This window comes from Salmo trutta, chromosome 4, assembly GCF_901001165.1.
Source record: "Salmo trutta chromosome 4, fSalTru1.1, whole genome shotgun sequence".
Taxonomy (NCBI): Eukaryota; Metazoa; Chordata; class Actinopteri; order Salmoniformes; family Salmonidae; genus Salmo; species Salmo trutta.
Genome location: NC_042960.1, coordinates 50616153 through 50643829, shown reverse-complemented (window position 1 = coordinate 50643829; position 27677 = coordinate 50616153). Strand labels below are relative to the sequence as shown.

At 41.6% G+C, this 27677-nt stretch overlaps 2 protein-coding genes across 3 annotated transcripts; both read left to right on the top strand.

The window, feature by feature from the left end:
• Positions 1-949: 949 nt before the first annotated feature.
• Positions 950-5958, top strand: LOC115192530 (inhibitor of growth protein 5). Its single transcript, XM_029751146.1, has 8 exons — positions 950-1177; positions 2525-2596; positions 2735-2901; positions 3006-3117; positions 3213-3312; positions 3408-3543; positions 4537-4598; positions 4723-5958. Exons 1-8 carry the CDS (start codon positions 1141-1143, stop codon positions 4760-4762), a joined length of 726 nt encoding a protein of 241 aa, XP_029607006.1. The 5' UTR covers positions 950-1140; the 3' UTR covers positions 4763-5958.
• Positions 5959-12653: 6695 nt separating this feature from the next.
• On the top strand, positions 12654-26214 carry LOC115192529 (serine/threonine-protein kinase PAK 2). 2 transcript variants are annotated; one of them, XM_029751143.1, is made up of 15 exons: positions 12654-12894; positions 19829-20158; positions 21670-21776; positions 21930-22080; positions 22177-22208; positions 22540-22653; positions 22769-22901; positions 23019-23082; positions 23166-23214; positions 23476-23588; positions 23760-23877; positions 24061-24160; positions 24489-24685; positions 24843-24980; positions 25163-26214. In XM_029751143.1, the coding sequence occupies exons 2-15, from the start codon at positions 19969-19971 to the stop codon at positions 25247-25249; spliced, it is 1593 nt and encodes a 530-aa protein (XP_029607003.1). In that variant the 5' UTR covers positions 12654-12894; positions 19829-19968; the 3' UTR covers positions 25250-26214. The 2 variants fall into 2 exon arrangements, with proteins under 2 accessions (XP_029607003.1, XP_029607004.1); XM_029751144.1 differs by having other exon boundaries at positions 12688-12937.
• Positions 26215-27677: the final 1463 nt, after the last annotated feature.

The following is a 27677-nucleotide window of genomic DNA, read 5'->3' as shown; positions in this document are numbered from 1 at the left end:
TTTAATGTCTTCACTATTATTCTACAATGTAGAAAATAGTACAAATAAAGAAAAACGCTTGAATGAGTAGGTGTGTCCAAACTTTTGACTGGTACTGTATATATTTTTTGACTGAAACCAAATCGAAACTGTGTAGAAATGATAATGGACCTACATTCATGCAGTTTCTTGACTGTGTCGAGCTGGCCAATAATCACTGATATGAAAGCTATACAATTTTCCCCCTAATTTTGACAGCAAGGAAATATAACATATTTTCTGTGTGATCCTTCAGACATCATTGAAGACCGAATGGGGCAAAATTAGTTTGACACCACTGGGCTAGAATGTTCCCACCTGATCTCGCTTCCTCCTGCCTGCCTTTCGCCTTTGTGGACATGTATTTCCATTGTTAGACAGATCTTACATCTTACGACGCCTGGATAGGTATCAGCTAACCACATCCAGAATATATATATATATATATATATATATATATATATATATATATATATATATATAATAAATTCTCCCCAATTTCGTGGTTTGTCAATCGATGACACAGTCGCGTCACCTCGCCTTAGCTGTGGGACGTGCCCTAATGCTGCGTTCAAAGCAACTGGTAACTCTGAAATCTCCGACTTCCGAGCATTAAAGACAACTGGGAACTCTTTAAAAAACAACAAAAAACAAGCTCCGACTGGGAAAAATCAATTTGAACGGTCATCCAAGTCGGAAACTCGGCCATCTTTCTAGAGCTACGACTTTCCGACCGGGAGATCACTGATGTCATGAAAGCACCATGAACTTCTCCCACAATTTGACCTCTGATGTCATATACTAAGAAATGACCCCAGTATTAGCGTTTTACATTTTTGTATTAACAAAACATTATTTATAAAAAAAGCTATCTATTAATATGGGTTTTGAACACTAATTTGTTTACAAGCATGATAGCTAGCTGTACTTGTAGTTTACGGTTGACACAGCTTGTTTTTCAAAGCACGTGAATGTATCCAACTTGTTTTTACACTACATTAGTCATTATCACCTTCCTACTTGTTATGAACGCAGCATATGCTAGCTAACTGTAGGTAGGAAAAAATTGCTTAAATGTTTGGCTAACGTTGCTTGCTAGCCCTGTAAACTAACAGTGAAAAGATGGCGACGGCAATATACCTGGAACATTACCTTGACAGTGAGTATCTACCGTTAATTTACACAACTAATCAAATTAAGTTAGCTATCTTCATACATTTCCAATCTTGAGTTTTTCGGTCTCGAATGTCTTAGCTAGCAACGTTATAGCCAAGCAAGTTGTCTAGTATTGATATTAACGTTACGTTTAAGGCATGACAAACGTTAAAACTAGCTAGCAAACTGGCTTTGTTTTTGTTAGCAGTCTAGTAACTCGCTAGGTCATTGGAGTTGTAGGTTCGATTAAATGCTTTAAATTGTTGTCCTTATCTAACGTTGAGTTAACGTTACAAGGATGGGACAAGACTAACTAGCAATTGTAGAGAAAAGGGGTTAAAAAAACGAACACAAGGAGGGCTGTTTTCAGCTTATTTAGCTAGTAGTAACGTTAGCAGCAAGCCAACAATAAGGTGGTGTTCTAGTTAGCTAAACGGCTACGTGTAATTTATTTAGGGTCTCAGTTGGCAATGATCATAAAATGTACTTTGCTCTAGTTAGATGGCGGTGACGCGACCTCGTTTTCTGCCCGGAGGGAAGTATACACGGGCCGCGATGTTTGATTTAAAAGTGCGTCACAAGCACAGTTTCACTAACTTGGTCTCATTTCCGCCAACCTTTAAACATTATCTTGTTTTCCAGGAAAACATTTAGGTTGAAGTTATTTGGTAGTACAGATGTCATGATCCAGCTAACTTGCTAACATTATCCTTTTTGATGTGGCCACCTGTTATTTGGTAACGCTCAGACTGCATTCAGTGTAGAAAATAAGTACAAGAACCATTTGCCTAATAAATAACAGTGGATACCAATTATTGGTAAAGTCTGAAACAAAGCACTGCAAAAACTTGGAAAGTTTCTTAACAAGAGAGGATGTTGAATTTACTATACTGGTTGTCTGTGGTTGGTCGAAATGTTATATTCACAGACTTTTTAGAGTACATGTACTGCCTTGACATTTATATTCCCTGCCACATGCGCAACACCATGTAAACACCTGCAAGACGTTGGTTTGGTCACGAGCAAACAAATATTTATTGCCACAGACGGACCTGTGTTTTTTGAAGTCCTTTTAATAATACTTTCCTGTGGCTATTTTGTCAAAAATTTCAACCAGCTGAAGGACTGAAGTAATTATTCTACATTCGTGACATACAAGGGACGTTGAGGGTTTTTTCCCTATGTAAAGGTGCGTGGCTATGCAGTACAGGCAATGGAAAGCATCGCCAAAATGCAGCAAAGAGCCATGAGCTGTCAGCTGTGTGTTACCATCAAATCGTGTCTTGTTCTCATGATGAACTATTGTAGTTACTGAATGACTGCTTTTAACAATCATGATACATTCCCCCAGGTATTGAGAATCTGCCTTGTGAACTACAGAGAAACTTTACACTGATGCAGGACCTGGACAATAGAACTGAAGGTACAATACTGCACAATAAATAAATGTAAAATATTATGTTTTGATCACTTGATTTACTACATGGTTTCATGCCCCATCAGTATTGTATAGTTTAGCAACTTTCATTATCCAGTTTAAAATGTTTCTGCAATTGTGTAGAGAAAAAAGGAGAGATCGACAAGCTGGCAGAGGAGTACATCTCAAGTGTAAGGAACTTGGCTTCGGAACAGAGGGTTGAGCACCTGCAGAAGATCCAGAGTGCTTACAGCAAGTGCAAAGAGTTCAGCGATGACAAAGTGCAGCTTGCAATGCAGACATATGAAATGGTCAGTGCTCCAAACCTGGCATATGAGTACATAAAGATGTGTCAATACTTTCACTATTGGTCAATAGATAATGCAAAACCAATCTAATTGTCTGCATGTCATAGGTGGACAAGCATATCCGCAGGCTGGATGCAGACCTGGCCCGATTTGAAAATGACCTGAAGGAGAAGCTGGAAGTGAGCGGCTATGAAAGTCCAGAAGGAAGAGGGTTAAAGAGTAAGCAGGGAGACTGTTGGTGGGAAATACTAATACAGCACATTTATGACAGGTAAACTAACTTCCATGTCCATTGCTGTGAATATCTGCTTCAGAGGGTGAAGGTCAGGGACTAAGAGAGAAGCGAGGACCCAAGGGGAGAGGCAGGAAATCATCGGATGATGATTCTCCCAGGAAGAAAAAGCTTAAAAATAGGTATTGAAAAGGTTGTACAAGCAAGTACTATTTACGTGCATCTGCCTGGTTCTCACTCTCCCTTAATATAATTTACCATCTGTTAACGTCTGTAGCCCAGGATTGAGTTCTGCTCTCCTGCCAATGCAACCGTCAGATGTTTTGGACATGCCAGTTGATCCCAATGAGCCAACATACTGCTTGTGCCATCAAGTGTCATATGGAGAGATGATTGGATGTGATAACCCTGATGTAAGTTTTTATTGGGTATTGGTTGTCTTGTTATTCAAAGAATGCTTTGAAATTAGTGGTATTCTCAGGGCTCTGAATTAAAAAATGTAATTCCTTAGTTAGGAGCACAACATAAAATGTAGGAGCACCAGAAAATATTTGTTTAATTGCTTGAGCTGTAGCCTAAATTGGGTATATATGAATTTCTAGCTACTTTTATGCCCTATAAAACTAATGTTCTAACCCTGTAAAGACATTTGTATATCATAAAAGTTAAAATATTGATTAGGTTTCTACTTTTTAAGGTTGTCTTCATACCAATGCTGTACTTTTTCTGTGTCCAATTGAGTAGTTTCACTTGTTGATCTTACTACTAAGCCAAAAGGAATTTTAGGTTTCTACATTGTGTAAAAGCACTCCTTATTGAGGTGCATTATATAGAAAATTGTACACAGTCTCTTTAAGAGTGTCAAGTTTATTGCTATATGATCATTGATTTCCTGAAAGAGCTATCACTTTTCCAGCCAATCATCATTCAGGGCTCACACCACCCAGTTAAAAATGCTAATTAAGTAACCAGGCTGTTAGATAGCTAGCTAATGAGGTTACATGACTGAACAAGGTGTAAACAAATACCTGCAAGTGGTTTTGGAACAGCCAGCAAAATGGTTTTTGAATGTCTAGCCAATTCACGATAGGAGGAATAAAACATTGCGCCGGTAATATCGTTTTACCTGTTTGTGCTAGAACAATCGGTTTTCGCTGTAGTAATGGTGTAACCATGAAAGTAACGAATATGCACACCCTTTTTTCCATGGGGCACTCAAACAATGGTACAACAATTATCTGTGTGATTGATTTTCTAGGTGTACAGTGCTCCCAAAATAAAATCTCAGGTTGCACATTAAAATGTTCACGCTGTAGAGCCCTGGGTATTCTATATAGAATCTGCAAGTTAATCAAAAGAATACTATAATGTTGTCTTTTTTACCAATGTTTTTATTTTTCAAACAGTGTCCAATTGAGTGGTTTCACTTTGCTTGTGTTGATCTTGCTACAAAACCCAAAGGAAAATGGTAGGTGAATATTTTACAATTTGTTAATGACGTGTATTATACATGTAATTAAAAGCTAATTAATTTGGGAATGTTAATTACATGCATTACCTTTTTGTACCTTTTATTTTGTCTTCTCTTTTAGGTTTTGTCCACGGTGCACCCAGGATAAGAAGAAAAAATAAGATTTCTTTAAAGTACTTTTCTATAAATATGTATTTTGTCTATGTAGTAAAGTAGTGTAATATATTTACAAAATTATTTCCCTTTCTATGATGTCCGTGCATACATATTATGGTCTAAATACAAAGCTTTTATTCAAAGTACTTGAAATATGTAAACATTTAAGTTTTTGTATTTTACAAACAAATTCAACAGCTGTTGATAATACATCTTTTTTTTCATGGTTTAGTTTCCATCTTTTATTCTGTCCTCACTTAAATATTAGGGCCAGTGTTAAGATCTCATTTTTGTCTGCATTTTAGTTACCTAGCTACCTCTCGGGTTCAAGCACATGCATATACTGCAATCTTGAATCCTGCCTAAAAAAATATCTTAAACCAAGCAACCACACAAAAGTTCACTCCATCCAGTCTTGGAGTAATAAGCTATCTGGTAAAAGGTGCACTATATTGACTATCAAAAGCATTTGCCCACTCTTGAATGCGTTATGGTGATAATGATCAGACATTTAGGAAGGGACCGGTATCTCTTTGCCAACATACCCAGCAAGCGTTAAAAAAGCACTTTGAATAAAAAAAATCAGCTGTTCACCACTAATGATAAACCATTTAACAATCACTACTCCCTAGATAAAGTGGACATAGTGCAAGCCCTATTTTTTTTTTTTTTTTTTTTGTGGGGAATGGCTTTCCAAAGATCTTTATTCACGCTGCTGTAAAGTACAAATGAAAGACAAACATTGTAAGAAATTGAACAATAATGAAACAGGTTAATGATTCTGAGCTACTCACTGGAACCAAAGTCCACTGCTATTGCTTTTGAATATTTTGTTTACCTAAAATATAGAATATGGATAATTTTTTTTTATTATATTAAAGTTATCGTATGTTTTTAAAGTTGACCATAAGCAATTATGCCACTTAATTTTATTCTAACCATACACAAAATACTATTGTCCTTTGATATACAATATTGACATGTGACAATTGTGACTTCCTTTCCAAAGATCTTTTAGTTTTTATTCATTGTTTGGGATTTTTAGGGTTTTAGCATAAATGTGTCTTTATTCAACTGTGAATATATCAATCTTGTACAAGAATAATGCTGTTTAAAATGGAGAAAGGGTTAAGGAGCCAAAGTATTTGTATTTTGTACACGTCAGTGTTTCATATCAATAAACATTTACAACTGTTCATTATTTCAATAGTATGTCTAGTTGAATAACAAGTGTCTTCACTGACATTTTCAACCTCTCCCTGACGGAGTCAAATCAAATTTTATTAGTCACATGCAGATGTTATTGAGAGTGTAGCGTAATGCTTGTGCTTCCAGTCCCGACAGTGCAGCAATATCTATCAAGTAATATCTAACAATTCCACAACAAATACCTAATACACACATCTAAGTAAGGAATGGAAATAATCTATGAATATATGGATGCGCAATGTCAGAGCGGCATAGGCTAAGATGCAATAGATAGTATAGAATGCAGTATATACAGTTGAAGTCGAAAGTTTACATACACTTAGGTTGGAGTCATTAAAACTTGATTTTCAACCACTCCACAAATTTCTTGTTTAACAAACTAGTTTTGGCAAGTCGGTTAGGACGTCTACTTTGTGCATGACACAAGTCATTTTTCCAACAATTGTTTACAGATTATTTCACGTATAATTCACTGTATCACAATTCCAGTGGGTCAGAAGTTTACATACACTAAGTTGACTGTGCCTTTAAACAGCTTGGAAAATTCCAGAAAATGATGTCATGGCTTTAGAAGCTTCTGATAGGCTAATTGACATCATTTGAGTCAATTGGAGGTATACCTGTGGATGTATTTCAAGGCCTACCTTCAAACTCAGTGCCTCTTTGCTTGACATCATGGGAAAATCAAAAGAAATAAGCCAAGACCTTAGAAAATAAATTGTAGACCTCCACAAGTCTGGTTCATCCTTGGGAGCAATTTTCAAACGCATGAAGGTATACCACGTTCATCTGTACAAACAATAGTACGCAAGTATAAACACCATGGGACCACGGAGCCGTCATACCGCTCAGGAAGGAGACGTGTTCTGTCTGCTAGAGATGAATGTACTTTGGTGCGAAAAGTGCAAATCAATCCCAGAACAACAGCAAAGGACTTTGTGAAGTTGCTGGAGGAAACAGGTCCAAAAGTATCTATATCCACAGTAAAACTAGTCTTTTTTCGACATAACCTGAAAGGCTGCTCCGCAAGGAAGAAGCCACTGCTCCAAAACTGCCATAAAAAAGCCAGACTACGGTTTGCAACTGCACATGGGGACAAAGGTCGTACTTTTTGGAGAAATATCCTCTGGTCTGATGAAACAAAAATAGAACTGTTTGGCCATAATGACCATTGTTATGTTTGGAGCAAAAAGGGTGACGCTTGCAAGCTGAAGAACACCATCCCAACCGTGAAGCACAGGGGTGGCAACATCATTTTTATTTTATTTCACCTTTATTTAACCAGGTAGGCTAGTTGAGAACAAGTACTCATTTACAACAGCGACCTGACCAAGATAAAGCAAAGCAGTGCGACACAAACAACAACACAGAGTTACACATGGAATGAACAAACATACAGCCAATAAAACAATAGGGAAAAAAGTCTATATACAGTGTGTGCAAATGAGGTAAGATAATAGTAAGGCAATAAATAGGCCATAGTGGCGAAATAATTACAATGTAGCAATTAAACACTGGAGTGATAGATGTGCAGAAGATGAATGTGCAAGTAGAGATACTGGGGTGCAAAGGAGCAAAAATAACAATATGGGGATGAGGTAGTTGGATTGGCTATTTACAGATGGGCTATGTACAGGTGCAGTGATCTGTGAGCTGCTCTGACAGCTGGTGCTTAAAGTTAGTGAGGGAGATATGGGTCATGTTGTGGGGGTGCTTTTCTGCAGGAGGGACTGGTGCACTTCACAAAATAGATGGCATCACAAGGGAGGAAAATTATGTGGATTATGGAAGCAACATCTCAAGACATCAGTCAGGAAGTTGAAGCTTGGTCGCAAATGGGTCTTCCAAATGGACAATGACCCCAAGCATACTTCCAAAGTTGTGGCAAAATGGCTTAAGGACAACAAAGTCAAGGTATTGGAGTGGCCATCACAAAGCCCTGACCTCAATCCCATAGAAAATGTGTAGTCAGAACTGAAAAAGCGTGTACGAGCAAGGAGGCCTACACACCTGACTCAGTTACACCAGCTCTAACAGGAGGAATGGGCCAAAATTCTTGTGGAAGGCTACCTGAAACATTTGATCCAAGTTAAACAATTTATAGTCAATGCCACCAAATACTAATTGAGTGTATGTAAACTTCTGACCCACTGGGAATGTGATGAAATATATAAAAGCTGAAATAAATCATTCTCTCTACTATTATTCTGATTCTACTATTACTCTCTACTATTATTTCACATTCTTAAAATAAAGTGGGGATCCTAACTGACCTAAGAAAGGGCATTTTTACTAAGATTAAATGTCAGGAATTGTGAATGTATTTGGCTAAGGTGTATGTAAACTTCCGACTTCGACTGTATGTTTGGATCTCGACATAACCAGGGAATAATATTTTGATTCATCAGTCCTCTCTAGACTTCTGTAGATTTCTGAGGAGTAATGAAGTGGGGAAATTAGTGATTTCTGTGGTAGCATCAAGTGTGCAGGTGGAGCAATTGAGGTTGAGGATTCCTGGTGTTTGTGGTGCCCGCCGTTTGGTGCGACGCAGACCCGGTAGTGAGAGTGGTGAAACAGAGGAGTCACTGTCAGTCCTTTTGAGTTTTGAATCTCAGTTTTTACCTGACAAAGTCATGTTAGGATATATAAATTATCCTGTTAGATCTTGTGTGCCGAAGCCACTGCAACATTTATGGTCATGTCGTGTGTAGGAGGGTGATTCCAAGATGTAGGAAGTGTGCAGGAGGGCTTGTGTAATTTCGGTGGATAAAGTTGTATGTGTCAACTGTAGGGGTGCCCATGTTGCTGGGGATCAGAAATGTCCGGTGCGAGAGAGGCAGGTAGAGGTGGCCAGAGTCAGAGTAGTGCAGAAGGTATCGATAAGCTGAGGCAGTGAATAAAGTAGAGGAAGATGGGTTGAGGGTGAGGGATCCCTGTGAGTAGTGTATCTGTGACACAGACAGATAGGCCAATGAGTGATATACACTACCGGTCAAAAGTTTTATAACACCTACTCATGACAGCTAGGCACACTCTTGGTATTCTCTCAACCAGCTTCATGAGGTAGTCAACTGGAATGCATTTTAATTAACAGGTGTGCCTTGTTAAAAGGTAGTTTGTGGAATTGCTTTTCTTCTTAATGCGTTTGAGCCAATCAGTTGTGTTGTGATGGGGGGGTGGGGGTGTCAGGTCATCTGATGCAGCACTCCATCACTCTCCTTCTTGGTCAAATAGACCTTGCACAGCCTAGAGGTGTGTTTTGGATCATTGTCCTGTTGAAAAACAGAAGATAGCCCTATTTGGCAAAAGTCCAAGTCCATATTACGGCATGAACAGCTCAAATAAGCAAAGGGAAATGACAATCTATCTTTACTTTGAGACATGATGGTCAGTCAATACGTAAAATTTCAAGAAAGTTTCTTCAAGTGCAGTCGCAAAAACCATGAAGCACTATGATGAAACTGGATCTCATGAGGACCACCACAGGACTGGAAAACTCAGAGTTACCTCTGCTGCAGAGAATAAGTTCATTAGAGTTACCAGCTTCAGAAATTGCAGCCCAAATAAATGCTTCAAAGAGTTCAAGTAACAGACATCTCAACATCAACTGTTCAGAGAAGACTGCGTGAATCAGGCCTTCATGGTTGAATTGCTGCAAAGAAACCACTACTCAAGGACACCAATAAGAAGAAGAGACTTGCTTGGACCAAGAAACACGAGCAATGGACATTAGACCGGTGGAAATTTGTCCTTTGGTCTGGAGTCCAAATTTGAGATTTTTGGTTGCAAACTCTTTGTCTTTGTGAAACGCGGTGTGGATGAACGGATGATCTCCGCATGTGTATTTCCCACCGTAAAGCATGGTGTTATGATGTGGGGTTGCTTTGCTGGTGAAACTGTCTGTGATTTATTTAGAATTCAATGCACACTTAACCAGCATGGCTACCACAGCATTCTGCAGCGATATGCCATCCTATCTGGTTTGGGCTTAGTGGGACTATCATTTGTTTTTCAAAAGGACAATGACCCAACACACCCCCAGGCTGTGTAAGGGCTATTTCACCAAGAATGAGAGTGATGGAGTGATGCATTAGATGACCTGGCCTCCACAATCCTCGACCTCAACCAAATTGAGATGGTGTGTGATGAGTCGGACCGCAGAGTGAAGGAAAAGCAGCCAACAAGTGCTCAGTATATTTTTTTTAACCTTTATTTAACTAGGCAAGTCAGTTAAGAACAAATTCTTATTTTCAATGACGGAATGTGAATCACAGAAAATATATGTTGTGGTGGCAGCTGCAGAGAAGTATTTGGGTATACAAGATTTGACTTCAGAAGAGTTACAGGGTGTGTTGAGTGGTGGTGTCCTGTCCTCCCAGGTCGGTGGCATGGTGCAGAAGCAGATAGGGTCAAAGTAGTGGAAGTAGGTGGTGTTTATTTTTTTTAATGATATAATGGTATATAGGTGTTTTTTATTTTTTATGATATAATGGTATATATGTGTAGGGTTAGTTGGTCGTGCGATTTTGTTTCCTTTTCCCCCTACTTTTTGTATCACGTTAACGTGGTTGAGCACATACTGCGCTGAGACCAGGAAACACTGTCACCACCAATAAATCCACTATAATTGAGAATTTCAATAAGCATTTTTCTACGGCTGGCCATACTTTCCACCTGGCTACCCCTACCCCGGTAAACTGCCCTGCACCCCCCACAGCAACTCGCCCAAGCCTCCCCCATTTCTCCTTTACCCAAATCCAGATAGCTGATGTTCTGAAAGAGCTGCAAAATCTGGACCCCTACAAATCAGCCAGGCTAGACAATCTGGACCCTCTCTTTCTAAAATTATCTGCCGAAATTGTTGCAACCCCTATTACTAGCCTGTTCAACCTCTCTTTCATATCATCTGAGATTCCCAAAGATTGGAAAGCTGCCGCGATCATCCCCCTCTTGAAAGGGGAGACACTCTTGACCCAAACTGCTACAGACCTATATCTATCCTACCCTGCCTTTCTAAGGTCTTCGAAAGTCAGGTTAACAAACAGATTACCGACCATTTCGAAACCCACCGTACCTTCTCCGCTATGCAATCGGGTTTCAGAGCTGGTCATGGGTGCACCTCAGCCACGCTCAAGGTCCTAAACGATATCATAACCGCCATCGATAAGAGACATTACTGTGCAGCCGTATTCATTGACCTGGCCAAGGCTTTCAACTCTGTCAATCACCACATTCTTATCGGCAGACTCAACAGCCTTGGTTTCTCAAATGACTGCCTCGCCTGGTTCACCAACTACTTCTCTGATAGAGTTCAGTGTGTCAAATCGGAGGGCCTGTTGTCCGAACCTCTGGCAGTCTCTATGGGGGTGCCACAGGGTTCAATTCTTGGGCCGACTCTCTTCTCTGTATACATCAATGATGTTGCTCTTGCTGGGGGTGATTCTCTGATCCACCTCTACGCAGATGACACCATTCTGTATACTTCTGGCCCTTCTTTGAACACTGTGTTAACTAACCTCCAGACGAGCTTCAATGCCATACAACTCTCCTTCCGTGGCCTCCAAAGTAAAACTAAATGCATGCTCTTCAACCGATCGCTGCCCGCACCTGCCCGCCCGTCCAGCATCACTACTCTGGACGGTTCTGACTTAGAATATGTGGACAACTACAAATACCTAGGTGTCTGGCTAGACTGTAAACTCTCCTTCCAGACTTACATTAAGCGTCTCCAATCCAAAATTAAATCTAGAATCGTCTTCTTATTTTGCAACAAAGCATCCTTCACTCATGCTGCCAAATATACCCTCGTAAAACTGACCATCCTACCATCCTCGACTTCGGCGATGTCATTTACAAAATAGCCTCCAACACTCTACTCAACAAATTGGATGCAGTCTATCACAGTGCCATCCGTTTTGTCACCAAAGCCCCATATACTACCCACCACTGCGACCTGTACACTCTCGTTGGATGGCCCTCGCTTCATACTCGTCGCCAAACCCACTGGCTCCAGGTCATCTACAAGTCTTTGCTAGGTAAAGCCCCGCCTTATCTCAGCTCACTGGTCACCATAGCAGCACCCACCTGTTGCACGCGCTCCAGCAGGTATATCTCACTGGTCACCCCCAAAGCCAATTCCCCCTTTGGCCGCCTTTCCTTCCAGTTCTCTGCTGCCAATGACTGGAACGAACTGCAAAAATCACTGAAGCTGGAGACTCATATCTCCCTCACTAGCTTTAAGCACCAGCTATCAGAGCAGCTCACAGATCACTGCACCTGTACATAGCCCATCTGTAAATAGCCAATCCAACTACCTCATCCCCATACTGTATTTATTTATTTATCTTGCTCCTTTGCACCCCAGTATCTCAACTTGCACATTCATCTTCTGCACATCTATCACTTCAGTGTTTAATTCGTATATTGTAATTACTTCACCACCGTGGCCTATTTGTTGCCTTACCTCCCTTATCTTACCTCATTTGCACACGCTGTATATAGACTTTTTCTACTGTATTATTGACTGTATGTTTGTTTATTCCATGTGTAACTCTGTGTTGTTGTATGTGTTGAACTGCTTTGCTTTATCTTGGCCAGGTCGCAGTTGTAAATGAGAACTTGTTCTCAACTAGTTTACCTGGTTAAATAAAGGTGAAATAAAATAAAAAATAAAAATACTACCGCACAGTAGGTGGCAGCATGCACAAACAAAATGCCATGATACCAAAGAAGAAGAATCCTCCCGGTCGACAAAGAATGACGAAAAAGTTATATAGGAACTGTTGAAATCATACATTGTTTTACTCTGTATAATTCTGTAAACTCTACATCATATCATAACTTTTTTTTTAAACGTATGTACAAATTAAAGCTTTCACAGCGTCGAGGATTTGGACCCAAGTTTTCTGTGGTGTATGGAGTCTGCCTGGTGAGTTGCGAGTCGACATCATTGGCTAGCAAATAAAATACCCGTAAGTTATTACCGGCACCGAGCAAACGCGCTATATTATCTAGCTAATGTCGTTCTGTTGCTTACCAAATGTACATTGGTATTGTCAAGCAGGGTTCGTTATTGTCTGGCTTTCGTCCTTGGAGATAAACTAGTTTGTTAATCTAGCGCTAGAAATAACAGCGCAAGCTAGCTAATTCTGATGTTGTTAGCTAGCTAACTATATGCAATTAACGTTAGCTAGCTGGCTGACTGAACTTCGGACAACTGTTAGCCTAGCTTGCTTTAGGTATCTTAGTTGAATAGGTAAAATAATTAGCTAACTAGCCTAGACTTAATATCTTCGTGTAATCAGGCCTAACTATTTAGCTAGGTTCACCTGCAAGTATTACGTTTGATCTTTCACAGAGGAGCATCTGATCTTACACAGTGTCTCTAGAATGCATTTTCCATCTTGGAAATACACGTTTGGAAGTCATAGGGGGTGATCTAGTTCCCTACTGTGTTGAACATTTCAGAAACCTTGACCTAACATTAGGTCAATGGTATATTTAAAACTTTTTTTGTACCTTTATTTAACTAGGCAAGTCAGTTAAGAACAAATTCTTATTTACAATGATGGCCGAGTGAGAGAATTTATATGTATTCCTCTACTTTCTTCTCTCCTTCCTGACTAGCTGGTTAATGATCTGAAAGGTGATTATGATGATGGTCATGATCATACCCAGTTGATTTATTGTTTCTCGATAGTCTGACATGGATTCCGCTCTAGTGGACATCCTTTTGTAATGAATTGGCTTTCACCTGGTCACTTTTACATCAGATGGAGATGACAAAGGATACAATGAAAGAGAGACAGTTACATGCTAGTAATGTGGCTGCTTTTTATGATGCTGCTTCTCCACCCAACCCTCCCTGTTGTTGATCTCTACTACAAAAATGATTAACCCTCTAAAAACCCACCACAGTCTGCACTTCTACTGCCTTTCTTAGCTCTGTATCCAACACCTTTCTGAAAAATGACAGTAATTACTGTTGAGGTGCATATAATCAATTCTAGACCTACCTATTTTCTTGCCCAGTCCCTTCCGATTGCCTCTGCAACACACCCATCCAGTGTTGTTCTTCCCAGAATTGCAGTACCAGTCAAATGTTTGGACACACCTTCTTAATTTGTTTTACTTTTTTCTACATTGTAGAATAATAGTGAAGACATTAAAACTATGAAATAACACATGGAATCATGTAGTAACCAAAAAAGTGTTAAACAAATTAAAATATATTTTATATTTGAGATTCTTCAAAGTAGCCACCCTTTGCCTTGATGACAGCTTTGCACACACTTGGCATTTTCTCAACCAGCTTCATGAGGAATGCTTTTCCAACATTCTTGAAGGAGTTCCCACATGCTGAGCACTTGTTGGCTGCTTTTCCTTCACTCTGCAGTCCAACTCATCCCAAACCATTTCAATTTGGTTGAGTTCGGGTGATTGTGGAGGCTAGGTCATCTGATGCAGCACTCCATCACTCTCCTTCTTGGTCAAATAGACCTTGCACAGTCTAGAGGTGTGTTTTGGATCATTGTCCTGTTGAAAAACAAATGATAGTCCCACTAAGCACAAACCAGATTGGATGGTGTATTGCTGCAGAATGCTCTGGAAGCCATGCCGGTTAAGCTGTCTTATCGGCTGCCATCTGAATAGGTCTATCGGACAATTTTCTTGGGCCACTATATAATTATTTTTCCAATTGGATTGGTCTCCTCTAACACACGGAACCCCACTAATCTACTGACGGAAACGCACGAGGTGGCTAAAAACAGACCATCTTCTGCCAGCTTGCTACCCATGGCCCGGCTAGCTGTCTGAATCGCCGTGACCCCAACCAACCTCACTACTCACTGGACCCTTATGATCACTCGGCTAAGCATGCCTCTCCTTAATGTCAATATGCCTTGTCCATTGCTGTTCTGGTTAGTGTTTATTGGCATATTTCACTGTAGCGCCTCTAGCCCTGATCATTATACCTTATCCAACCTTTCAGTTCCACCACCCACACATGCGATGACATCACCTGGTTTCAATGATGTTTCTAGAGACAATATCTCTCTCATCACTCAATGCCTAGGTTTACCTCCACTGTATTCACATCCTACCATACCTTTGTCTGTACATTATACCTTGAAGCTATTTTATCGCCCCCAGAAACCTGCTCCTTTTACTCTCTGTTCCGGACGTCCTAGACGACCAATTCTCATAGCTTTTAGCCGTACCCTTATCCTACTCCCCCTCTGTTCCTCTGGCGATGTAGAGGTGAATCCAGGCCCTGAAGTGCCTAGCTTCACTCCTATTCCCCAGGCGCTCTCTTTTGATGACTTCTGTAACCGTAATAGCCTTAGTTTCATGCATGTTAACATTAGAAGCCTCCTCCCTAAGTTTGTTTTATTCACTGCTTTAGCACACTCTGCCAACCTGGATGTCCTAACCGTGTCTGAATCCTGGCTTAGGAAGACCACCAAAAACTCTGAAATCTCCATCCCTAACTACAACATTTTCAGACAAGATAGAACGGCCAAAGGGGGCGGTGTTGCACTCTACTGCAGAGAGAGCCTGCAGAGTTCTGTCCTACTATCCAGGTCTGTACCCAAACAATTTGAACTTCTACTTTTAAAAATCCACCTCTCTAAAAACAAGTCTCTCACCGTTGCCGCCTGCTATAGACCACCCTCTGCCCCCAGCTGTGCTCTGGACACCATATGTGAACTGATTGCCCCCATCTATCTTCAGAGCTCGTGCTGCTAGGTGACCTAAACTGGGACATGCTTAACACCCCAGCCATCCTACAATCTAAGCTTGATGCCCTCAATCTCACACAAATTATCAATGAACCTACCAGGTACCACCCCAAAGCCGTAAACACGGGCACCCTCATAGATATCATCCTAACCAACTTGCCCTCTAAATGCACCTCTGCTCTTTTCAACCAAGATCTCAGCGATCACTGCCTCATTACCTGCATCCGTAATGGGTCAGCGGTCAAACGACCTCCACTCATCACTGTCAAACGCTCCCTGAAACACTTCAGCGAGCAGGCCTTTCTAATCGACCTGGCCCAGGTATCCTGGAAGGATATTGACCTCATCCCGTCAGTAGAGGATGCCTGGTTATTTTTTTAAATGCCTTCCTCACCATCTTAAATAAGCATGCCCCATTCAAGACATTTAGAACCAGGAACAGATATAGCCCTTGGTTCTCTCCAGACCTGACTGCCCTTAACCAACACAAAACATCCTGTGGCGTTCTGCATTAGCATCAAACAGCCCCCGTGATATGCAACTTTTCAGGGAAGTTAGAAACCAGTATACACAGGCAATTAGAAAAGCCAAGGCTAGCTTTTTCAAGCAGAAATTTGCTTCCTGCAACACAAACTCCAAAAAAGTTCTGGGACACTGTAAAGTCCATGGAGAATAAGAGCACCTCCTCCCAGCTGCCCACTGCACTGAGGATAGGAAACTCTGTCACCACTGATAAATCCACTATAATTGAGAATTTCAATAAGCATTTTTCTACTGCTGGCCATGCTTTCCACCTGGCTACCCCTACCCCGGTCAACAGCACTGCAACCCCCCACAGCAACTCGCCCAAGCCTTCCCCATTTCTCCTTCTCCCAAATCCAGTCCGCTGATGTTCTGAAAGAGCGGCAAAATCTGGACCCCTACAAATCAGCCGGGCTAGACAATCTGGACCCTTTCTTTCTAAAAAATATCTACCGAAATTGTTGCAACCCCTATTACTAGCCTGTTCAACCTCTCTTTCGTGTCGTCTGAGATTCTCAAAGATTGGAAAGCAGCTGCGGTCATCCCCATCTTCAAAGGGGGGGGACACTCTTGACCCAAACTGCTACAGACATATCTATCCTACCCTGCCTTTCTAAGGTCTTCGAAAGCCAAGTCAACAAACAGATTACCGACTGTTTCGAATCCCACCGCACCTTCTCCGCCATGCAATCTGGTTTCAGAGCTGGTCATGGGTGCACCTCAGCCACGCTCAAGGCCCTAAACGATATCTTAACCGCCATCGATAAGAAGCAATACTGTGCAGCCGTATTCATTGACCTGGCCAAGGCTATCGACTCTGTCAATTACCACATCCTCATCGGCAGACTCAATAGTCTTGGTTCTCAAATGATTGCCTCGCCTGGTTCACCAACTACTTCTCTGATAGAGTTCAGTGTGTCAAATCGGAGGGCCTGTTGTCCGGACCTCTGGCAGTCTCTATGGGGGTGCCACAGGGTTCAATTCTTGGGCTGACTCTTTTCTCTGTATACATCAATGATGTCGCTCTTGCTGCTGGTGAGTCTCTGATCCACCTCTACGCAGACGACACCATTCTGTATACTTCTGGCCCTTTGGACACTGTGTTAACAACCCTCCAGACGAGCTTCAATGCCATACAACTCTCCTTCCGTGGCCTCCAACTGCTCGTAAATGCAAGTAAAACTAAATGCATGCTCTTCAACCGATCGCTGCCTGCACCTGCCCGCCCGTCCAGCATCACTACTCTGGACGGTTCTGACTTAGAATATGTGGACAACTACAAATACCTAGGTGTCTGGTTAGACTGTAAACTCTCCTTCCAGACTCGCATCAAACATCTCCAATCCAAAGTTAAATCTAGAATTGGCTTCCTATTTCGCAACAAAGCATCCTTCACTCATGCTGCCAAACATACCCTCGTAAAACTGCCCATCCTACCGATCCTTGACTTCGGCGATGTCATTTACATAATAGCCTCCAACACTCTACTCAATAAATTGGATGCAGTCTATCACAGTGCTATCCGTTTTGTCACCAAAGCCCCATATACTACCCACCACTGCGACCTGTACGCTCTCGTTGGCTGGCCCTCGCTTCATACTCGTCGCCAAACCCACTGGCTCCAGGTCATCTACAAGACCCTGCTATGTAAAGTCCCCCCTTATCTCAGCTCGCTGGTCACCATAGCAGCACCCACCTGTAGCACGTGCTCCAGCAGGTATATCTCTCTGGTCACTCCCAAAGCCAATTCCTCCTTCGGCCGCCTCTCCTTCCAGTTCTCTGCCGCTAATGACTGGAACGAACTACAAAAATCTCTGAAACTGGAAACACTTATCTCCCTCACTAGCTTTAAGCACCAGCTGTCAGAGCAGCTCACAGATTACAGCACCTGTACATAGCCCATCTATAGTTTAGCCCAAACAACTACCTCTTCCCCTACTGTATTTATTTATTTATTTTGCTCCTTTGCACACCATTATTTCTACTTTGCACTTTCTTCCACTGCAAATCTACCATTCCAGTGTTTTATTTGCCATATTGTATGTACTTCGCCACCATGGCCTTTTTTTGCCTTTACCTCCCTTACCTCACCTCATTTGCTCACATTGTATATAGACTTATTTTTCTACTGTATTATTGACTGTATGTTTGTTTTACTCCATGTGTAACTCTGTGTTGTTGTATGTGTCAAACTGCTTTGCTTTATCTTGGCCAGGTCGCAATTGTAAATGAGAACTTGTTCTCAACTTGCCTACCTGGTTAAATAAAGGTGAAAAAAAAAAAGTGTGCCTTGAATTCTAAATAAATCACTGTCACCAGCAAAGCACCCCCACACCATAATACCACCTCCTACATGCTTCACAGTGGGAACCACACATGCAGAGATCATCCGTTAACCTACTCTGGGTCTCACAAAGACACAGCTGTTGGAAACAAAAATCTCACATTTGGGCTCATCAGACCAAAGGACAGATTTCCACCGGTCTATTGTCCATTGTTCGTGTTTCTTGGCCTAAGCAAGTTTCTTCTTATTGGTGTCCTTTAGTAGTGGTTTCTTTGCAGCAATTTGACCAGGAAGGCCTGATTTATGCAGTCTCAGAACAGTTGTTTAGATGTCTGTTACTTGAACTTTGTGAAGCATTTATTTGGGCTGCAATCTGAGGTGCCGTTAACTCTAATGAACTTATCCACTGCAGCAGAGGTAACTCTGGGTCTTCCTTTCCTGTGGCGGTCCTCATGAGAGCCAGTTTCATCATAGCGCGTGATGGTTTTTGCAACTGCACTTGAACAACTGCACTTTCCGTATTGACTGATCTGTAATGACTGTCGTTTCTCTTTGCTTATTTGAGTTGTTCTTGCCATAATATGGACTTGGTCTTTTACCAAATAGGGCTATCTTCTGTATACCCCAACCTTGTCACAACACAACTGTTTAGCTCAAATGCATTAAGAAGGAAAGAAATTCCACAAATTAACTTTTAACAAGGCACACCTGTTAATTGAAATGCATTCCAGGTGACAACCTCATGAATCTGGTTGAGAGAATGCCAAGAGTGTGCAAATCTGTCAAGGCTAAGGGTGGCTACTTTGAAGAATCTCATATAAAATATATTTTGATTTGTTTAACTCTTGTTTGGTTACTAAATGATTCCATATGTGTTCATAATTTTGATGTCTTCACTATTATTCTACAATGTAGAAAATAGTAAAACAAAGGAAAACCCTTGAATGAGTGAATGAGTATCCAAACTTGACTGCTACTGTATGCCTATGTTTCGAGGGTGAATGACAATGTGTGCTATGATAATATAGGAAATCTGATCTAAGTTCATATCTCTGCATAGTCATAGTGGAATGCTGAAAACATGCCAGAGAGAAAATGAGTTCTGACAGCAATCTTCCTGTCTAGATAAAGGTGTTCCTCTGCGGCGTAAAGTCAGTTTCACCTCAAGATAAAAATGAACAGGTTTACAACCATAAAATTGGTCTGGCCTCTTCAAAAGCAAATACCACCTAATATGTTATGCAATGTGCATGTGTTCTTGTTCACCTGTCATTTGTGTAGTTAAACTGATCATGTCTCTGTTTGTCTTGCAGATATCACCCCATGCTCTCCTTCTATTCTGATTCCCATTCCTGATCTCTCTGCACCCACCTCTGTCTATTGTGCACATTAGCGCTTTCTTTCCTCCTGTCTCTTTGTTACCCTCTTTTTGTCCTTCCCGCTCCCTGCGGCCATGTGTGATAACGGGGATCCCGAGGACAAGCCCCCGGCCCCCCCAGTCAGGATGAGCAGCACCATCTTCAGCACAGGCTCCAGCAAGGACCCGCTCTCAGCCAATCACAGCTCCAAGCCCCTGCCCTCAGTTCCAGAAGAAAGGAAACCCCGCAACAAGATAATCTCAATTTTCTCAGGAGCAGAGAAAGGTGAGACACGAGTCTATAGAGGTGGTGCACTGGCAGGGGATCTAAAGCAGTGGTTCCCAACCTTTTTCGGTTACTGTACCACCAACTGAATTATATTCTGCCCAGAGTACCCCTGAAGTACCCCCTCGTGCATTTTACCAGTAGGCCTATGGTCTCATGAGTCTTCTCAAGTACCCCTGGTGGATAGGCCCAGTACCCCCTGGGGTCCTAGTGTCCCTGTTTGGGAACCACTGCTTTTAAGCATGGGTCAACTGTCCTATTTTTGTGACGGAGTGGCTGTGGATCCAACTTTTCTGGACCATCTTACAGACAGCTAAAGCGTCCCGAAGCTTCTGCGCATATTAGATTCTGCTCATGTTAGATCAAAGCTGAATAAATGTCTGCAAGATCACACGGTAATGATATCATTCTACATAACAGTACCAAATATAATAGCATAGTATTACGCAGGGATGGGGAACTGGTGGCCTGCGGGCTTTGAAGTCACTTGGATCAATTCCTTCAGTCGGAGTCTCAACTTACTGTTGCAAGTTAGAATAGTAGAACACACAAGGTGCAATTTTGAAATTTGGTTGTGCATCAGCAGTTTTTTTTCTTATGTCAGTCAATTTGCCCATGTCTACTAAAATGTGTAAGCTGGCAGTTAGTTTAACTTAGAAAACGATCTAAACTTGTTATCATGGTTAAGTTACCAGCCGGGGGGCCCCCATTGATTTGTATTAGTCAGTCTCACTCAGATTCAAAACTGCGAACATTTCACGCCACCCTATGGCAAAATGTGTAGAATTGCAGGATTACAGTTTTTTGTGGCCCCCACCCCCTTCAAAGTTGCTCATCCCTGGTATAACGTTACTGGAATACAAAAAAACACCTAATTTCTTATAAGATTTTAGGATGATTGTGCGAATGGTCGCATTTTTCTGTCATGCCCGCGCCACTAGACAAAATAAGTGCTTTGATTGAAACTAAACACGGACTATGCTACAGTTAACATCATCTGCTCTAAAATTTGCCCTCTGTACATAATTCCAAACAACACTGTATAACTCAAGAAGATCTAACCTAAATGCTTATCTCTGAACCTAGTTGAGATCAAATGGTTGGTATGCAGATGCTGCATGGATGTTTCACCGCTAGAACTTGAAAAATTCTTATTCACAATTGACAGTGAGAAATGTGAAAGTAGAGAAACGCATGTGCAGAACGTGATTCGGATCTTCAGCTCTGGGGGAAAAAAAGATCCAGGGGGCTGGATGGGACAGTTACCTATGGAGCCACAGCCTCAGCCATTTTTTAAAGGTGTATTAAGAGGCTACATTTCATTCAGTGTATCTTAGTTCAGAACCAATCCATTTTATGTTAGTTTCCATCTGTATGCATCAGACTATCCAGTGATGGGAGCGGTTGAATTTCGCTCTTTTCAATTTCAGTCTATCCGTTGTTGGATCTGATTACATTTCAGCACATTTATTAACAGAGAATGTAATGATGGTTTATTTGATGACTTTCAGGTGGTAGAAAGAAAGACCGGGACAAAGAACGACCAGAGATCTCTCCGCCTTCAGACTTTGAACACACCATCCACGTTGGCTTTGATGCTGTCACTGGGGAGTTCACTGTAAGTAGGGTCACTTTCTTCCGACTTTTCAGCTCTTATTCCAGGGATACTCAAATCCCAGTCTGGTGGACCATAGTACTGCTTGTTTTGGATTCTTCCCGAGTTAGTTGATTGACCCCTGACCCCATCTCTTTGTATCCTCCTCTCTGATAGGGCATGCCAGAGCAATGGGCACGGCTCCTCCAGACGTCAAACATCACCAAATCAGAGCAGAAGAAGAACCCACAGGCTGTTCTCGACGTGCTCAAATTCTATGATTCTACGGGCAACGGCCGCCAGAAATACCTCAGTTTCTCCTCCTCTGGTGAGCTTTCTCAATCAATGACACTTTGCTGTTTTCTAAGATTGTTATAGACTCTTTCAAGACTGCAATTATTTCCCTCTCCCTTTTCATTTTTAGAAAAGGAGGGTTTCCCTGCAGGACCCCACTCTGTAAGTACTGACTTCTTTCTAGTGATTACTTAAAAATCTGTCGTTCTGCCCCTGTTCTCCGGGTGTGAAAGATGTGGATGTCGATTAAGGCAGCCCCCCGCACCTCTCTGATTCAGAGATGTTGGGGTAAATGTGGAAGACACGTTTCAGTTGAAGGCATTCAGTTGTACAACTGACTAGGTATCCCCCTTTCCCTTACTAGCTACCTGAATACTATGGGGCTGGGATTTCTTGGTCCTTGACCTCATTCATAGCAGCCCTGAAAATGTGTGAATGAAATATGTGTGGGCTATATATGTAATGTCTATTGTTATCTTCTTTTCTGCAATAGCTGGTCAAAAAGGGCACGGAACCCTCATCGATCAGTATCAAGGACATTGATGACGACGATGATGATGAAACTCCCCCACCCATTGTGGCACCACGTCCAGAATACACTAAGAGTGTGAGTCATTTTGACGGGAGCTCACCTCAGTTTTCTTTTGCTCTTTCTCAGTCGCTCATATTCTCTTTCTTATTTATTTATTTATTTATTTATTGTGTGTGTGTTTCTCCTGCAGGTTTACACTCGCTCCGTCATTGACCCCATCCCTGCTCCAGCCACGTGTCCAGATGGAGACGCAGCCTCCAAGGCTCTAGACAGACAGAAGAAGAAGGGCAAGATGTCAGACGAGGAGATCATGGACAAACTGAGTAAACACACTACATTTCTTACAATAGCAACGTGACAATTTTACTGGTAGTTATTAATATAACCCTCTTGTCAGGATAATTTAGTGTTGGTCTTTATAACTTTATCTTTGCCCACAGGAACTATTGTCAGCATTGGAGATCCCAGAAAGAAGTACACAAGATATGAAAAAATTGGACAGGGGTAAGTTTATTTGAAGGTGGTAATTGGGGTGTGTGTGTGTGTGTCCAAGTTATTAAAAATATGTAACCATCGTCTCCACACAGGGCTTCAGGGACAGTGTTCACAGCCATTGACGTCGCCACCGGACAGGAGGTAAAGGGGAATTAAGGGTTGTCATTGGTCGACTGACCGGGAATGGGTGGATTGAGGAGAATAAGTAAAGGGAAGGAGACCTTGAGAGTTGTGGAAAGATGTGCAAAGTGCGGCAGAGACTAGATACAAAGAGACAGAAATGGGGAAAGCGTTTGAAAACTGTAAGCCTGGCAGGAGTTGAGAGATTGCAGGATAACTAATCACACACCCATTTTAGATGATCAATTTGAACCTTTCCTTATTTCTGTCTGTTTCTCACAGGTGGCCATTAAACAGATCAACCTACAGAAGCAGCCCAAGAAGGAGCTGATCATCAATGAGATTATGGTGATGAAAGAGTTAAAGAATCCGAACATTGTCAACTATGTAGACAGGTAATAGAATGATCAAATATATAATTAAGCTTAACAGCACTAACTTTGGTGTAAGTTGGGTGTGCCAAACCTAACTTTCTGGTGATGGTGGAACACTACTGGGTGTACGATATTGTACAATACAATATACCCTAACAACCTCTCCGGCTTTGGTGTCTGTGTGTTTGTTAGTTTCCTGGTGGGAGAGGAGCTCTATGTGGTGATGGAGTATTTGGCTGGTGGTTCGCTGACTGATGTGGTGACAGAGACCTGCATGGACGAGGCTCAGATAGCTGCTGTTTGCAGAGAGGTGACCAGCTCTTATATGGCACACTGCATTAACCTTGACCTGTTTACCCTTTAACAGTGGCTGGGTGGGTAACTTGGGTGTTCACATTTAGAGCCTTTATTTTATGTGGAAATATTAACCGTTGTTTCTTCATCCCCTCTCGCTCCATTGCTCTCTCTCTGCCGTTGGTTTCCCCATCTGAAGTGTTTACAAGCACTGGAGTTCCTTCATGCGAACCAGGTCATCCATCGTGACATCAAGAGTGACAACGTGCTACTGGGAATGGATGGCTCTGTCAAGCTCAGTGAGTCTCCCTCTCCCACTAAACAACCCCAGGCTAGCCATGGCCTATGTAGAGGAAGTAACAGCCCTAATAGTTGGGGGTGGATATTTACCTTATTGAAAGTCTGCGGGTGTATGGATTCGCTTTGATGTTGTAAAACTGTTCTATATTCATATTTATAGCTGGAATTTGCCATCTGCATCCTATGAAAGATAAGTACCAATTTGGCAAGGATAGTTAACAAATGACTATTAGAAGCTGGTGCTACTGTTTGTATGCTACCCTTCAGTCCCTCACTAACATATGTCTCCATCTCTCTCTGAATTCCACCTCCCTTCTCTCTGTGCAGCCGATTTTGGTTTCTGCGCCCAGATCACTCCAGAGCAGAGCAAGCGCAGCACCATGGTGGGTACGCCTTACTGGATGGCACCTGAGGTGGTGACCCGGAAAGCCTATGGGCCTAAGGTTGATATCTGGTCCCTGGGCATCATGGCCATTGAGATGGTTGAGGGGGAGCCTCCATACCTCAATGAGAACCCGCTAAGAGTAAGTGAACCATAGAGCAGCACCCTCCTAAATGCCATTTATTTCTTTTACTATATCACAGTACATCAAAAGCTAGTTCCATAGTGATACTGACATGGATGTAAGATACTTTTCCAGAACCTCACAGTTCTCTTCTTCCCACTCTCCTCTCCCCCAGGCACTGTACCTGATTGCCACAAATGGGACTCCAGAACTGCAGAACCCAGAGAAACTGTCTCCCATATTCAGAGACTTCCTTAACCTCTGCCTGGAAATGGATGTGGAGAAGAGAGGTGGGGGCAAAGAGCTGCTGCAGGTGATGACCCATCCTATCTATGGCTTCTTTTGTGATTTGCTCTTCTACTCTTGTGTCAACTTGACTGGTTGGATTTGGCTGTATATACTCCATAATTACCCTGTCTGCATGTACTACAATAGAGATGAGCTTCAATGTTAACCCTTTACTCTCTTTCTCCTCCTTCTCTTCTTTTTGTCTAGCATCCCTTCCTGAAGCTGGCAAAACCCCTCTCCAGTCTTACACCTCTAATCTTGGCTGCTAAGGAGGCCATGAAAGGCAACCGTTAACTGAACAAATAGAACAAACAAACAACGCTGTGCCAGATCTGTGCCAACTGTTTAGGTTTTGTGCCAGACAATAGCCTGAGTGACACCACCATGCTCCAGTCTGATAAGCCCTGACAACCCTCACTGTGAAGAAGACCAAAAACATCCAGAACACTACCCACCGCTGGCCATATGAACTCTGATTCTCACTCAAATGTTTCAAGACTTTATTTTGTACAAGAAAACATTGGCGGGGGGTCACGTTGGGGCTTAATTTGTATTTAACATGGAATGAGCATAGCTATCTAGTTACTACTTTTTGGAAGAAATATCACTGCCTTAAATGCAAAACATTGCCCAATGCAGGGGTAGGCAACCCCCTGTTCCAGGAGTGCCTCAGGTACTTTGGGATTTTGTTCCAACTAGGCACCACACATGACCAACTGAGCTAAGTTCAGCGATAGCCTAAGTTCAACACACCTGGTCTTCAGGTCGGTTAAATCAAAAACATGAAGTGTCTGTGGCACTCCAGGACTCGGGTTGCCTACCCCTGGCCTATGTATTGTTGATTGTGTCATGTTTTTTTTCTCCATAATTCTTACTGTCGTTGTAGTTTCCTCTACAGCTAGTTAGTGTCCTCTTAATCATTTTGATACTTGAATTTCATGTGTCCTGACTGATCATGTTATGGGCCTATCATTTAATGAAAACTGTTATTCCACCTGGTGCCTGATGTAATCTTTGGATTATTCTCACATTTGTTATAGGAAAGACATTTCAAAACATTTCCATTATTACAGTGAATGTGGTGATATTGATGATGATATAGGGTTGCCTCATTTGGCAGTCCAACCAGTGATTTCCTCCTGTATCATAAGCCTCTTGGTAGTGGAGGTGCAATTTATGGGCAAATTCAATTGTAGAGTGACGGTTTATTCTTGCTTGTGCCGACTTTCTTTGTTCTTATTAAAAATGGAACTATTGTACTTGTCGAATTCTGTACTTTTTGTCTAATTCAGTGCTGTAGCTAAGAAGATATGGATGTCAGGCCAGGTAGCTTTATAGGCTAGAGAAGGCAATGTATATTTACTGTTTCTTTTTTTCTATTTGAATAACTAACAATCTGACAATTGTCTGCAGATTCTAGTAAATGCAGCTGTTAATTTTGTCCTTATTCTTGATTTATTATCTGTTTACCGTGACTCTTAAATGGAATGGAGATGTGTGAAAGTCACACTGTTAGATGCTATCCAAGAGTGGGCTCAAGGAATGATACTCCATGAGAACATCATTTTGTAGCTATTAAATTTGGATCAAAAGACAGACATTTGTTTTTCATAAAACACCTTATGATTTTGGTTGTCTTAACTCATGCCTGTATATACACTCCCCTCCATATGTATTTGGACAGTGAAGCTAACATTTTTGTCTCTATACTCCAGCGTTTGGGATTTGAGTTCAAATGTTTAATATGGGGCGACAGTAAAAGGTGACATTCTGTATTTGAGGGTTTTACCTTAGAAATGAAAGCACTTTATGTATCTAGTCGTTTACACGCCCCCCCACATGAAGAAGTCAAATAAGTATTTGGACAAATTGATTTCTAAGGTAGTCAAAAGTTTAATATTTGGTCCCATATTCCTTGCACACAATGACTACAAAGTCGTTGGATGCATTTGCAGTTTGTTTTAGTTGTGTTTTGGGTTATAAAATAAAAGCTGACATTCTGTACTGTCACCTAATCAAGGATCTTCAAAATCTAGGGTTATTAGATTTATCCCCGGGCACACAAAGCACTATTGATTAGTCCTACTTTTTAGAAAACTATTTTACCTGGGCTACAACACAGTGCAATGAGGAATGTATTATTATCAAGTGAATACACAGTTATTATACACTGCAGTGATGTAGGCTAATTTGAATAACCACTCACACTTCCTGTTTTGTTTCATGCCAAAGTAACTGCATAGGCCTGATTATCCAACCGTTTGGGTCTATTCTCCACAGCTTAGAAGGTCCAGAAAGGTACATTAGCAGGCCACTCATATGGTGTTGGCCTATTTTTTTCAGGATGTAGCTGGTGTTAAAATAGTAGGCTTCCTATCAGAAAATATGGCTTCTCCTTCCAACTTCCCTCCTGTTAATACTGTAGCCTATCTTCAATTCAGCAAGCTTCAGCTCTCCTCCAATAGTCTAATAGTAGTAGGAGGAGAAGAAGGACGAGGTCGAAATAAGTGTCCAACAAGCTTTAAAAGGAATAGCCATGGCAGCGGAGAGGCCAGGTGCATAATTGCGCAACAGAACAATGAAGACAGACATGCTCGAAGTAGCCTATAGCCTAAGTTAGAAGCGTATGCATATTAGCCCATAATTCATAAGCTTAATGTTAGGCTTAATACTGCGGTGAATATATCCAGTCAATTTACACAGCGAAATAAAAACAAGTTTA

What these genes read in the sequence shown, in the direction of transcription:
- LOC115192530 (XM_029751146.1), top strand. Translation starts at nt 1,141, where the DNA reads ATGGCGACGGCAATATACCTGGAACATTACCTTGACA. An exon ending in CCTGGAACATTACCTTGACA is followed by an intron (nt 1,178 to 2,524) that starts GTGAGTATCTAC and finishes ACATTCCCCCAG; the next exon opens with GTATTGAGAATCTGCCTTGT. An exon ending in AAGAAAAAGCTTAAAAATAG is followed by an intron (nt 3,313 to 3,407) that starts GTATTGAAAAGG and finishes TAACGTCTGTAG; the next exon opens with CCCAGGATTGAGTTCTGCTC.
- LOC115192529 (XM_029751143.1), top strand. Translation starts at nt 19,969, where the DNA reads ATGTGTGATAACGGGGATCCCGAGGACAAGCCCCCGGCCCCCCCAGTC. An exon ending in GGAGATCATGGACAAACTGA is followed by an intron (nt 22,902 to 23,018) that starts GTAAACACACTA and finishes CTTTGCCCACAG; the next exon opens with GAACTATTGTCAGCATTGGA. An exon ending in TATGAAAAAATTGGACAGGG is followed by an intron (nt 23,083 to 23,165) that starts GTAAGTTTATTT and finishes GTCTCCACACAG; the next exon opens with GGCTTCAGGGACAGTGTTCA.